At 35.4% G+C, this 14,323-nt stretch overlaps 2 protein-coding genes across 3 annotated transcripts; one reads left to right on the top strand and one right to left on the bottom strand.

The window, feature by feature from the left end:
- The first annotated feature begins 345 nt into the window (after nt 1-345).
- On the top strand, nt 346-10,510 carry LOC132065506 (transcription factor E2FB-like). 2 transcript variants are annotated; one of them, XM_059458928.1, is made up of 14 exons: nt 346-567; nt 5,341-5,527; nt 6,330-6,389; nt 6,575-6,660; nt 7,303-7,391; nt 7,520-7,574; nt 8,397-8,449; nt 8,536-8,586; nt 8,709-8,757; nt 8,859-8,924; nt 9,011-9,087; nt 9,226-9,451; nt 9,638-9,704; nt 9,945-10,510. In XM_059458928.1, exons 1-14 carry the CDS (start codon nt 424-426, stop codon nt 10,076-10,078), a joined length of 1,344 nt encoding a protein of 447 aa, XP_059314911.1. In that variant the 5' UTR covers nt 346-423; the 3' UTR covers nt 10,079-10,510. The 2 variants fall into 2 exon arrangements, with proteins under 2 accessions (XP_059314911.1, XP_059314912.1); XM_059458929.1 differs by having other exon boundaries at nt 457-567; nt 5,275-5,527.
- A 366-nt stretch (nt 10,511-10,876) lies between these two features.
- Nucleotides 10,877-13,779, bottom strand: LOC132065505 (uncharacterized). The gene is made up of 3 exons (XM_059458927.1): nt 13,435-13,779; nt 12,031-12,222; nt 10,877-11,201 (listed from the first exon to the last, which is right to left on the bottom strand). Exons 1-3 carry the CDS (start codon nt 13,666-13,668, stop codon nt 11,043-11,045), a joined length of 585 nt encoding a protein of 194 aa, XP_059314910.1. The 5' UTR covers nt 13,669-13,779; the 3' UTR covers nt 10,877-11,042.
- Nucleotides 13,780-14,323: the final 544 nt, after the last annotated feature.

The following is a 14,323-nucleotide window of genomic DNA, read 5'->3' as shown; positions in this document are numbered from 1 at the left end:
GTTTTTTTCCTCAGTTGGGGTTTTTCAAAAAGAAAGATTTAGCATCCCCAAAACCTCAAGAACTGAAAAGGGTTTTTAATTCCATCAATTTTCTATCTTTTTTGCCACTAAAAATAAAAAAAGAGCTTTTTTTTTTTTGTGTTTTTTTTAGCTGGGGTTGTTCAAAAAGAAAGATTTAGCATCCCAAAAACCTCAAGAACCAAAAAGTGTTTTCCAATTATCAATTTTCTCTCTTTTTTGCCGCTGAAAATAAAAAAAGATTGAATTTTTAGAATTTTTGGGCTTTTTTCTTAGCTGGGGTTTGTTCAAGAAATCATTTTTCTCTCTTTTTTGCCACTGAAAATAAAAAAGATTGAATTTTTTTGGGTTTATTGGGGTTTTTACTGAGCTGGGGTTTGTTAAAGAAGAAAGATTTAGTAGATCATGCCACCCCCACAGCAGCAACAACAATCTTTGAAGCGTCAGCTTCAGTTTTCGTCGATTACTAAACCGGTTTTTGGTGATTATCACCGGTTTTCTACTGATCCGGCTGCTCAAGAACCCCCTAGAATTGTTGTTAAGACTCCGGTGAGCTCTCTTTCGGTTTATTTAGTGGTTTACTAATGTAATTTAAGTGTATATGGGATAATTGAACAGTTGTAGGTAAAATTTGTGTTGGAATTTGGGTACTAAATGGTGCTTTATTAGTGGTTTTGTGTTGTTTAAGTGAAGTTTTGAGGTAGGTTTACTGGAATTCTTGCTTACAGTTAAAGCTCTTGTGAGCTTTTTTGTGATGTAGTTAACTTTATTGTTGATTGCTAGTGGTATAAATGGATCAAGGAATTGATTGTGCATAGTGTGCTGTTGAATTTTGGATATCGAGACTATTGTGAGCTTTCTTTGTGATTCTTTTGTGAGCTTTCATATTCTTTGATGCTATATTGTCTACCTTTTGTGATGTAATTTACTCTATTGTCGAGTGCTAGTGGTGAAAATGTGTTTAAGAACTGGTTGTGTAAAATGTGCTGTTGGATTTTGGATATCGAGTGGTCAAAGTAGCTTTATCCAGCTCAATTTGACTTCTCTAATTGGAAAATCAAATTGGAGTTACTTAGAGGCGTTGGATGAAAAACTTGACATGTGAAAACTTTCAAAGCAATGATCTTTCTTGATCTCGATTCGAGTTTTTGCAAATTTACCTGTGTGGTTTTAATCTTTGTTTCCTCCATGTTGGTGACCATGTTATGTTGTCCATGCGCCTGATGTCCAATTGAGAGAATAGACTGTTGTCTCTTCATATGATGTTGGAAATTCTTCACCTCATGAGCTAGCTTTTGGGGTTAAGTTAAGCCTGAGCTTTATTTTCTTCACATGTCCTAATTTTTGGCTTACCCAATGATGGGTCTCAATGATATGTTGTTCATGCTCCGAGTGTCCAATTTCGGGCATGCAAGATGATAGGTCTTAAATGGCGCATATTGGTTGAGGAATGTTTGTTGTCAATTTCACCTCATGGGCTAAAAATTGGGTTTAGAGTTAAGCCAAGACTATTTGCTTAACATGTATAATCTCCTTAAGGCATTTTCCAAAGGACACACCTTATATCATTATTCGGTTTTGGTTAAAACCAAAACCAGTTAAGGAAAATTTAACCAAACCGAATAAAAAACCGACATTCCAAGTTTGGTTTGGTTTTGGAAGTTTTAAATTAAAAACCGATAATATTTGGTTTGGTTATGGTTATAGTAAAAAATAACAGAATAAATAACCGAACTCAATAGATAATTATATACATAAAATTTATAATTATTTATATGTATAATATTAACAAAGTCAAATAATTAAAGATATTTTATACCTTTTAATTATTAATATAATTTTAGTCTACTTATTTTTAAGGAACGTCAGAAAAAGAATATATTTTTTTGCACGGATTGAAAAGAAGTTTGGGTGGTCTTTAAATTTTGCCCTCAAATTTGTGATCTTTAAATTTTGCCTTCGTATTTGAAGGGTTAAATTTTGCCCTTTGTGAAAAGATGAGGAATACATAAAGGAAGTTCGGGTTCGAACCCCGCTCGGGCATAAAATAAAAAATAATTTCGCAAGGCAGCCACTGGAATCTAGGATCTTCATGACAACAATCTTTGAGAAAAAGTTAAAGTTATGGAGTTAATAACTAAATGTCTGCCCCTGGAGGCAAAATTCCCCTTTGAAACTGAGACTTTTAGTTAAACATAACTGTGGATAAAAGTGTCGCACAATTGAGAAGAGAAACTTGAAATGCCTTTTTATTAGGCAAAGGGATGTTTTGTGGTTTTGGAAAAAAAGTCGTGGTTTATAAAGATGCTTTAAGGATTAAGTCTCTGGATATGGACTTGTTGATGCTTTGTTTAGATTCTAAAGAGTGTACATATTTGAAGGCATCGGAAGATATTATGTGGAAATTGAAAGAAATTAAGTACATCAACGATTCAATATTTACATAGGTTTGCCCTGGATGTTTTAACTCGTTCTAACACTTATAAGTGGTTAAAAAAAAAAAAAAATACATATATATGCTTCAAGACAAAGTTTGCTCTGCTAAGACATAATATGCCCCCATCGGAACAAAGTTAATGGGCAAACTTTTATCAGAAGCATAACTTCCTGTGAAGGAATTATCAAACTGTTACTGGCAGTTTTTTTTTTTTTTTTGAAAAATCTGCCCATAAGCTAATTTGAAAAGGTTGTATCTTGGTCCACATAAGCTGAAAAGCAGTTGGAGTGCTGTAAATTGGGGGCATACTTTAATGGGCAAACTTTTATAACCGGACCGGCATAACTTTGTGAAGGAATTATCAAATTTAAACGGGACCGCATACTGTCGCTAATCCGGTTACAAGAGCATAAGTATCTTGGTCCCATAACTTTTAGTATTTCCTTAACAAAAGTATTTGGAGATTAGGTTAAAATTAAACTTGCCTTGCGAATTTTTTTATTATATATATATATTGCGCGTGGGTTATCGAAACCTATGGGTGTTAGCTAATTTACAAATTTTAAAGATTTCAAATATGAGGGGTAAAATTTAAAGACCACCCCAAAAAGAACAGACAAGTCTGTGAATGCCCCAAGAATATGTCCAAGTCCATATAATCCAAGCCCAACTCTATATAAGTCTTATATATATATAAGGGTAAAAGTAATATAATCCTATATCTCTTATATATTTCATATCTATATATACTTATATATATATATATATATATATACATATATATATTCGCCCTTGTGGGCCGTGAGAAAATATAAGAGCTTATATAAATTTGAAGAATGTATAGAGAATATTTGAATTGTATATATATATATATATAAAACCATATATATACCAAACCGACAATATGTAAACCGGTGGTTATATATTTTACTTATATATATGGTTTATAGACTATATAAAAACCGACTAAATTGGTTTGGTTATGTTATTTAACCATATAACCCATTATACCCATATAACTATGAACTACCCCTACACCTTATATCATTATTCGGTACTGGTTGTAAAAACCTCTAAATCAGTTAAGGTAAGTTGAAGCCAAATTCACCTATTACCGGTTCCAAGTTGCCAGATGATCGCGTTGAGAAGAAGACTCAACCCCTCGCCTAGGATCTCCTTACAGAACTTCCTTTAAGTAAAATATGTTGTGCAGAAGCAATCTATGTTACACGGTTCTTTCCATAGGCACCATTAATCGGTGCCAATACGACAGGGGTGTGAGTTTGGGATTCATGCTGAATTTAGTCAAAGTCAAATGAAGTAAGATATGTTGACCTAGAAGACAAAGGATAGAAAGATGAAGGAAGGAACAGAAAAAAGAAAGAGAAGGAGAAGAGAAAGAAAGAAAAGAAGAATGAAAAGAATATCACCTTTCATTACTTAACTCCAGTTCTTATTGTGGAGAAGGGTTATGATGACCAAGTATGGTGAACAAGATTTCTGGAAAACTAATGAAGTCAATGGATCTGATGGGTTGGATATAGAAAATGATCAGAAGCCAAGCCACTGGAATCTCTTGCATGACAAGACCAGAATACAAGTAAGAAATGGAGTTAAGACTAAATTTGATGCATGGATTGGACATTCCCCTTTGAAACTGAGATTTCCAGATCTATACATTTTTGCTGTGGATAAAGAAGCTGTCGCACAATTGAGAAGAGATAATATATATGGTTTTTGAGCTTTAGAAGGGGATGTTTTGAGTTTTGACTGGGAAGTATAGGAATGGTCGCATTACTTCAGGAGTTAAGCTGGTTTCTCTGGATGCTGCATATGTTGATGTTTTTTTTTTTTGAAACATATAACTTGCAGATGCTGATGTTCTGATCTGGAAAGGACAGAGAGATGGTCAATCCTGCTATAAAACCATGGTTTCTGTAGATAATTTTCACCTGTGGCCCTGGTAGATTATTTGGGAAGCCAGAGCGCCTTATAAGTTAGCTTGTCTCTGCTGGATATTAGCTCATGGAGGGTGCTCGACTCAGACTAATATGCAGGAACAAAGGTGTGCAATTGTGCAGAAGATGCTTCCTGTGCGGGGAAGGAATTTGGAGGACTGTTACTGGCAGTTTTTTTTTTTTTTTTTTGAAAAGGTTGTTTATATGCTAATTTGAAAAGGTTGTTTCTCAAAGGGCACAAAAGCTGAAAAGCAGTTGGAGTACTGTTCCTGGCAGTGTTCTTTGGATTATATGAAGGGAAAGGAACACGAGGTGTTTTGAAAGCAAAGAAATTCCACCCAGAGGCTGAAATTCAAATATCTATGTAATCTAGGTACTTGGTGCAATCTTGTTATAATACATATGGTGAGGACAAACTGGACTTAATTCAAACTTTGCAAGAGTGAGTTGCATTATAATATTTTGTCACTTTGTCTGACCATTAGTGAGGAATTTGTTATATAAGTAGGACTAACCTACTAACAAGTGCGGTGTGACTAATTCGAACTGTTAATACTATGTGCTTAGTTTCTTCCATTACAACAACAACATACCCACTGTAAATCCAACAAGTGGGGTCTGAGGACGGTAGTGTGTACGTAGACGTTACCCCTACCTTGGGAGGTAGAGAGGATGTTTCTGATAGACCCTCGGCTCAAGAAAATAACGGGAGTGAAGAATCCATGGCATGCATAATTTCTTCCATTGTTTATGCAAAATCCTTGTTAATTTAAAAAGAGAAGTTGCAATTAGCATATGTTGATTTAATGGAGATGACTGTAGTTTTACAAGTTTATATTTATATATCAATTTCATTTTCAGACACTGATAGGTTAAATGTTTAATAAATTGCTGATAGAACTTGGGGTACTCTATTGTCTTGATCAGCCACTGAAGCGGAAGATTGCAGCATCAAATAATGGACAGAGGCTTGGTGACCAGAATCCCGTTTCTGGATATGCTAATGTCAACAGCCCCGTGCAGACACCAATGTCTGGAAAATCTGGAACTGCACAGAAAGTTCCAAGGACTTCAAAGGCCAAATCTGCTTCTCAAGCTATTGCCTCCAATGTTGGTGAGCATTTTCGATGGAAAAGTTTTCATTTGAAATGTTAATGTACTCTATTTAAGAAAATGACAAAAATGGTCCCTTATGTTTGAGGGTAGGTTCAAGATAGGCCCTTAAGTATGCACTGAACAGTTTTGGTCCTTTATGTTTTGCCAAAAATTAATACTTTTAGACCCCGTTAACTATTTACCGAACTTTGTTTGTTAGATTTGACGAAACAATGAAAAAAAGGATTTAACCATACACACGAAGAAAATCCCATCAAATCTTAAATATGCAACACAAAAAACTGCACTAGACACTACAAAGATATGAAAAGATAGCAAAAGTTACACCTCAATAAGTGCACCATACTCTAAAAAATAAATCAAAATTAGCAGAAACTACAAAAATTGTACCTCTAAATGTGAGTTCCTAATAATTTTTTTTTTCCATAGTTCTTGTCAAATCTAACCGACAGGATTCAGTAAATATTTGACGGAGATTAAAAGTGTTAACAGTTGACAAACTTAAAGGATCAAAACTGTTCAGTGCATACTTATGGGATTATTTTAAACCTACCCTCAAACATAAGAGACCTTTTTTCTCATTTTCTGTACTTGCTTTCAAAGGAGCATTCAGTATAGCAATCTTACTTCTGCAAGCCAGTAACTTATACATGATCTGCCTCTTTTTCTTTTCCTCCTCTCACACAATCATTATCTTTTGCTGTTCACTTTTTCTGAGACCAACTCACTTTTTCTGAGACCAACCTTATCTATACAATCAGAAAATTACTAGTTCTAACTTTTGGTTATTGAATTTACAGGATCCCCTTCAGGCAATAATGTTACTCCAGTTGGTCCTTGTCGATATGATAGCTCTCTGGGTAAATCAAAACTTTAATGACATAATTGTTGGTTTGTCCTTCAATCTATTATTTCTCTAATGTCTGAGTTGTTCTAAAGTGTGTACATCTTTGTGGTTTATATATACTTCTCCGCAATGACCCGTTAGATGGAAGAACTATATAGTAAAACATACTGATGACAACATCTCTTAATTCCCGTTCAGGTCTTCTAACAAAGAAGTTCATCAATCTAATCAAACATGCAGAAGATGGTATGCTTGATCTAAATAAAGCTGCTGATACATTAGAGGTGAAGTTCATCAATCTAATCAAACATGCAGATGATGTGGAGCAATTAACAAAAATAGTCCCTTATGCTTGAGGGTTTCAAAATAGTTTCTTAAGTATGCATTGAACAGTTTTGGTCCTTTAAGGTTGCCAAAACCCAAAAGTTAACATTTTTAGCCTTCTTCAAATATTTATCAAATTCTGTCTGTTAGATTTGACGGGTATTATGAAGAAAAAAAAGAAAAGATAAGAAAATTAGCAGGAACTCACATATAGAGGTACAATTTTTTATTTTTCTCGAGTCTGGTGTAGCTTTTACTATTTATATATTTTTTCAGTGTCTAGTGTTGTTTTTTGTGTTGCATATTTTAGGATTTGATTGGACTTTCTTGGTGTGTATGGTTAAATCTTTTTTTTTCACTGTTCCCGTCAAATCTAACAAACATAAATTGTTAAATATTTGAGGGAGACACGTGTTAATTGGCAAACTTAAAGGACCAAAACTGTTCAATGCATACTTAGGGGACTATTTTGAACCTACCCTCAAACATAAGGGACCATTTTTGCTTATTGGTTCCTACTATGCTTGTAAGTTTTGCTTATTTGTTCCTACTATGCTTGTAAGTTGAAGTCTTACCAGTTAGGTGGTTATTCCTTTTAACAGGTGCAGAAAAGGCGTATATATGACATTACAAATGTCCTGGAAGGCATTGGGCTGATAGAAAAGAAACTCAAAAACAGGATCCAGTGGAAGTACGGTCCAAATACTCAATACTCATCCATTCGACTAAATTACTCAGTTGTTTATCATCGATGTTAATGTGATTCGGGATCATTAAGAGAAAAAAATAAGTTAAACTATGTTTTACATTATTATGTAGGGGTCTAGATGTCACGAAACCAGGAGAAGCTGACCAGAGTGTTGCAAGTTTACAGGTGAGGACCATTACTCCAACGCCTGTTGTATTTCTTTCTTTTTTGTTTAGTTTACACATTTGTCGTCTAAAAGTGAAGTCCCGAGCAAAAAGGCTCGTACTTGTGAAAAGATCCTCGAGTCTCTTGAAAAAATGAGTCGAAATTGTTTTCACAAAACAACAGTTTTAAGCATTCAAATGCTCTTAATTTTAGGGGGTGTTTGGTATGGATTCCAATTTTTTCATGTTTGGTTGGTCAAAATGTTTTTCAAAACATTTTCTCTAGGAAATCAAGTTCCTTAAAAATGAGGAAAATGACTTCCCTAATGGAAGTACGGAAAACAAGTTCATAAGTGACATTCCAAGTTCATTGTCTCCTCCCCACTCACCCAACCCCCACCCCTTGACCATCCCACCCCCGTCACCCCCAAACCACCACTTCCCACCCCATCTTACCCCCATAGTGTTTTGCTAGATTACATATAAATGCTCTTGGGATAATATTTTTTTGCTTACTTACAAAACACCAGAAAATAAATAAGAAACCCACTTATTTTCCAAAAAAACATTTTCATAAGAAACCCACTTATTTTCCAAAAAAAAAAAACATTTTCCACGGAAAATATCTTCCTTCATGCCAAATACACCCTTAACCTGTGCCTCCTCCCTGAAGGCTGCTTACGTTATAAAACTTACATTCACATGCTAGTATCAGTTTTAAATGTGGAATATCTATACCAATAAAAAAAGTTGAATATCTATGAAATTGGAGTGACAAGAAAAAGGAAAGGGTGCGTTTCTCTTCATGGTATGCGCTTATCGGTAGTTTGCACTCCCTTTGCAGGCAGAAGTGGAAAATTTGACTATCAAAGAGCAAAGATTAGATGACCAGATAAGGTTAGCTTCTTCGCCTGTAAAACAAAATCCAACATTGCTATGCTTCATCTCTGAGCTGATATTGTGGTATTGTTGGCTTCTTTCAGAGATATGCAGGAAAGGTTAAGGGACCTGAGTGAAGATGAAAATAATCAAAGGTAGCATCTTTGGCTTAAATATGAAGAACGTTCTGATCGTGCACTTTTTGATGGATTTATCTGCTCACTGATTTCCTCCTTCATTCTTAAATACTGATATCCTGAAATTTTCTATCCAAAAGATGGCTTTTTGTCACTGAAGATGATATCAAGAGCTTACCTTGTTTCCAGGTAATATTTTAACTCCCCTTTCAGTTTTCCGGTTCCCTTTCTTTCAACGCAACCTTCAATAATTGACTGATGCGCTAGTGTAAAATGATTGGTTTGATCAGAACGAAACATTGATAGCAATCAAAGCTCCACATGGCACCACTTTAGAAGTCCCCGATCCTGATGAGGTAACCGATATCTCTTTATTACAGAAATAGTCCCATTTCTTACCCTAGAACTTCCACATATCTTAGCATGTCCTTGTCTCTAATAGGCTGTTGATTATCCACAAAGGAGATACAGAATCGTGTTACGGAGCACCATGGGCCCCATTGATGTTTACCTTGTCAGGTACTTTTGCTGCTGCTTAGCACAATATGAACTGGACCAGAGGGAAGGGGAGAGGGGTGTTTATGAGCTTTTTCACATTTTCTACCGGGGAAATGGAAAATTTATTTCTAATTTTTTGAAACTTGTGTTGTGCTTTAGTCAATTTGAGGAGAAGTTTGAAGAGGTAAATGCAGTTGAGGCACCGCAAAGCATGCCTTCAACATCTGGTCTGGATGAGAATGCAACTGCAACATTGGCTACTGATGAGGAGAACAGGGAAGTCGGTATTGGGATCGAGGAAAACGAAAATCAAAGAGTGTGCTCCGACTTAGGTACTTCACAGGACTTTGTGAGTGGAATCATGAAGATTGTTCCAGATGTTGATGTAAGTTACTTTTTACGAGCATTACATAATTGAGCAAGGCTAGGAAAATATGACCCGTAAAGCATTTGCATTTTGCCTTCCTAGAAAAATAGATGTTTCAAAGACGATCGATCTCAGTTATCATGATAAAATTTAGGATTTGAATAACTATAGTTCTGAGTTTCTAATTATTTCAAATCTTAACAGAATGAAGCAGATTACTGGCTTTTGTCAGATGCAGATGTTAGCATCACTGACATGTGGAGGACAGAATGTATCCTACTCAAACTTTATTTTCTGCTTGTCTTGATATTATCAAAAGAAATTTAACTTATATACACGGATTTTTACAAAGTTTGTGTATTTTAAGCGGTTATAGCAGGTTACCTGTTTTATTTTCCAGGTTATACTCCTTATTATGAATGGTTACCTGTAGGCAAATGTTTCGTGCATAAAAGTTTAATTTTTTATCAGAATTACTTCTCCGAATATGACATCCATAACTCAGAAATAGCTGCTATTGACTGGAATGAGTTGGATGTAATTCAAGAGGATTATTCCATCGCTAATGTCAGTACACCACGAGCCCAAACTCCACCGCCCACTACAACTGAAGTACCTTCTGCAGCTAATACTACCGGGTGCTGAATGGTATTTGCTGGTGTTTATGTGCATACCCGGGCTTAGTTTTCTGAAAGATGAATGGTCCATCAGCAAGATGATGCTTGTTTTTGGTCGAGTAAGAGTTTTATACATTAGATATAATCCTCTGTACAGCTATTTGAACTCTCAAAGGAATAAAACAGGCGCATCCATCCGGGAGCTCTTGCATTTGAGGCTCGAGAAATTGCTAGACTGGGGCCGGTTGTTCATTGTACAGTTTAGATATACTTAGATTGTACTTGTAATAGCAACAGTCAGCAGGTTAAGCTGTCGAAATCTTGCCTCGTGTATTGTCTAACTTATCGCTTTCTCTAATCTTAGCTCTAACAATATAATTAGGTGAATTCAAATGTGTATTAACCTAGATTATTCTTCTACTTGGACAAGTTTGATTTAGTTGCTGCAGTCTTTTTTACACGGGAATGTGTCTGGAGTTGGCTTTTCTGCTATTCAAGTTCTCGAATTACATCAAATACACAATATGCTCCAGTGAAACCTTTCATACTTCTTGTTCGTTCTAGAAGAATTAACCTAAATAGCCTTCCACCCAATTTCTTAAAATATCCAGCGGGTGTATAATATATGTATAATTAGTGCATAATTTAATGTATACCGGCTAGGAAAAGTAATTAGTGAATTTGGCTGGCCATTTGTGTAAAAGATCCGTTCTATCGTATGGATTTTTCCGTATGGTTTAACTTTACTGTTAAAGTTAGAATCTTCATTATTTCTGCAAGATTGATCTCCCATGCTGCTGGAAAATTGAGAAGTACGATAAAACATGAGGAAAAATCTGTATTTCCGGTTATATATATACTGTGCTAAATCTTGCACGTATCAACAGTGTTGACCTAAGTAGCAAGAACAATTAAATACTAGTAAGATAACCTGTAGTATTCACTAACATATATTACATCTGCAACAAAATTGTATCCAAAATCATCCTAGTTTACTTCTCCTTATCAACTTTCTTTCCAATCCAACCAGCAACAACTGGTGTTAGAGCAACAGTAGGAGGAAATCTAATAGGTGATGCAGCTTTGTGAGCTGCATAGGCCAATGCAAAAGTTCCTACTTTCTCCCCAGTCGCATCAGTAGAAATTCCCACCTGCAAAATATTTAAGTTCTGTTGTCAAAATGGTTGCAATTATAAGGTGATTGCTTATAGTAGAAAGGGAAAGGAATGACATGAAATAACATATTCAACTCAAAATTATATATTTTTCTTGACGATTTAAGTCCGATGTTTCCTATGATCTTTTAATCACGTCAAAGATTCATATGCCAATTGAAAATATAGAGAACTTTTAGTGTTTTGTGTCGATCGAGATGAGTTTAAATGGGGCGATATGGATGGCGAGGATTTCATATAGCCGGCCCTAAATTGTTTGAGATTGAGATGTAGTAATAGTAGTTGCTGCAATATGCCAACCTACGCTTCACAGGGTCCATGCATACCCTCACCAGTACATGATAGTGCATGATAACTCTGCCCACCAATACTTCTAAGGCAGAGAGTAGAAATCACCTAATCTTTTGCCTCAATTGGGAGTGAAATTCTAGTCTCTTCTAATTTTCGTCCTAGTTTCATTGGCCGCCAGGCTACTGCTCAAACTCTTCAAAAATGCAGCCGCATCCGTATCGGATCCTCAAAGAATGCACTACTTTTGGAGGATCCAGAACACATCCACGCAACATTTTTGAAGAGTCCGAACAACATAGCTGCCAGGCCAAACGTCTTGTGATGCAAGAATACTTTGGAGGATCCGACATTGCACCGGGCAACATAATTGAAGAATCCGAGCAGCATAGCCGCCAGGCCACACACCATGGGGGTGCAAGAATACATTATATATTTTTCTTCTCCTCTCCTTTTTCTACTAATTCCTTCAAAGGAAATCTAATACTAAAACTTTTTTGTGTTGGAAAAAGTGTACCTTTTGTAGCAAGGATTGAACATCAACACCAGCATTGATCAAAGCATAACAGAGAGTAAATGATATCAAGGAGAGAGTAATGGAGGTTGCTAGATAGGCTCCTCCATATTTAGCCAAAAGCTCTTTTGCTTGGTCCCCTTTTGATTTCTTTTCCTTGTTCTCTTCATCTCCTTCCTCTTTTGAGCTAAATATCTGCAAGCACATTTGAATCAGAAAGGCTTTATAGATTACAAACTCTAACTAATCAGGTATTATATTCAAACACAATGCTGTAATCTAATTTGATATATTAATAAGATAAATCTTTCGTGGGGGTTCTTAGGTAGGCGAACGGGAAGGTAAGGGGTAGAATAGAATGCAAACATGGTAAAACATGCCCGCATCAACAGTTTACACCAAATCAATGAATGCATGACACGTTTTTTCACATGCACTTCTCACATTTAACCATGGTTAATTAACATATAATTTCACCTCATCAAATCATTTAACCATGATATAATACAATAAGTTAGATATGGTTTGGTGTAAACACCTTGCAGGTAAGTTAAGGGAAAGACTAGAATAGAAAAGAATGAAATCACTGGAGTGTGGCACTATGAAATGACGGAAAACGATACAACCTATCCAAATATTGTATTCATCAAAACAATACAATACTCCCTCCGTACCAAAATAAGTGTCGATTTAACTCATTACATGTCCCTTAATAAAAACAATAAATACAAGGTATGGTTTACTAAGTTACCCTATTTATTAGATGTTTCTTGATAATTGATCATTGTTAAGAAGAAGTAGTTCTTTAATACAAGGGTATAGTTGGAAACAATTACTATTTTTTGTTATGAATTCCTAAAGCCACACTTTTTTTGGGACAAACTTTTTTTGTTAAAGTGACACGTATTTTGGGACGGAGGGAGTAAAATATAATATCAAACGATATGTAATAACCATCAAAACAAGTTGTTAGTTATCCAACAAATAAGTAAAAGGTCTTGAGAAAATATGGTTTTTTTTGTTTTGTTTTTTAAATCTTTTCATTTATTTTCCTATGGCTCAGGGATGTGGTGGGATGAATAAAATTCCTCCCGTCTTATGTTCGAGTTCTCGGAATAGAAAAACTCCTGATAAGAGCCCTTCCCGCATATTTGCTCTATGGAACACGAATCTGAATTAGTCGAGCCAGGGCCAGTAAGTTTTGGATACTATATGGTTATACTAAAAAAATTCACACTTAAATGGACACAATCCAAAATTTCCAACAATCAAACATCAAGAAACAAATAAGTATTAACCAAAAAATTCCAAATTCCAAATTCCAAACACCCACAAAGAACAAAAACAAGAAAAGAAAAGAAAATGAAAATTAAAATGAAAAAAAAAAAAAAAAAAAGAATAAGCTACCTTCCATAGACCAGCTTCTAGACCAAATTTCTTTGTAATATCCTCAGCAGACTTAATTTCCTCTGTTGTTTTCTCCTTTAAAGCTCTAACTTTAAACTTGTTATAATTGAAATTTGAGGTGCCTGAATTTAGTACCCTGTTTGGTTTTCTTAAATTTGGAAGAACAGGAGACACAGAACAAAGAGCAACTTTATTGTGGTAGTACTGTGAAGAAATCTGCAAAGCAGAGGCCATTTTTGTTTTTTTAGTTTTATCCAAACAATGCCTTATGGTTCTCTTCTTCTTTAGGAGTGGACTCAAATGGAGAGTAAACAATTGTTTTTTTTTTTGTTTTTTTTCAGATGGACAGAGAGACAAGTCTCATTATTTCTAGCCTTAATATAAAAAAAATAAAACTAAAAAGATATTGTACTTTGACTTAATTGACCTCTTCAAAATTTTACTATTGGGCTTCTACTTCTTTTTTGGGCCTAGGCCAGTTATGTATGTAAAAGTGAAGATAAGCCCATTAAACACACATAAAAATCTCGGGCAATTTACAAGAATGGTCTGGAGGTGGATGGACGGGGAGCCTTAGCAAGTAGCAACGGTAAAAGTGTCTCCGTGTGATCTATAAAGTACAAAGTTAGAGCCAGAAAAGCGAGTTATTAATGTCAGATTAGGATAGGTTGTCACATTACACTCTTGGGGAACGCGGCCCATCCGCCGATCACTTAATGCGGGATCTTTGTGACTGTCCGTCCTTTTGGTCTTAGGGGTGGATGATTTTGAGCTTTTACCTTGTATTACCTATTTGTAAAATTTCAAATTTAAAAAGTCTCGACTTTAGGGATGGAAAGTTCAAGATCATCCATTTGCAAGGCCATTGGGTGTAATTGAAAAATAATTG

The sequence above is a fragment of the Lycium ferocissimum genome, chromosome 7 (assembly GCF_029784015.1).
Source record: "Lycium ferocissimum isolate CSIRO_LF1 chromosome 7, AGI_CSIRO_Lferr_CH_V1, whole genome shotgun sequence".
In the NCBI taxonomy this organism is placed as follows: Eukaryota; Viridiplantae; Streptophyta; class Magnoliopsida; order Solanales; family Solanaceae; genus Lycium; species Lycium ferocissimum.
This window is presented reverse-complemented; position numbering and strand designations above follow the sequence as displayed.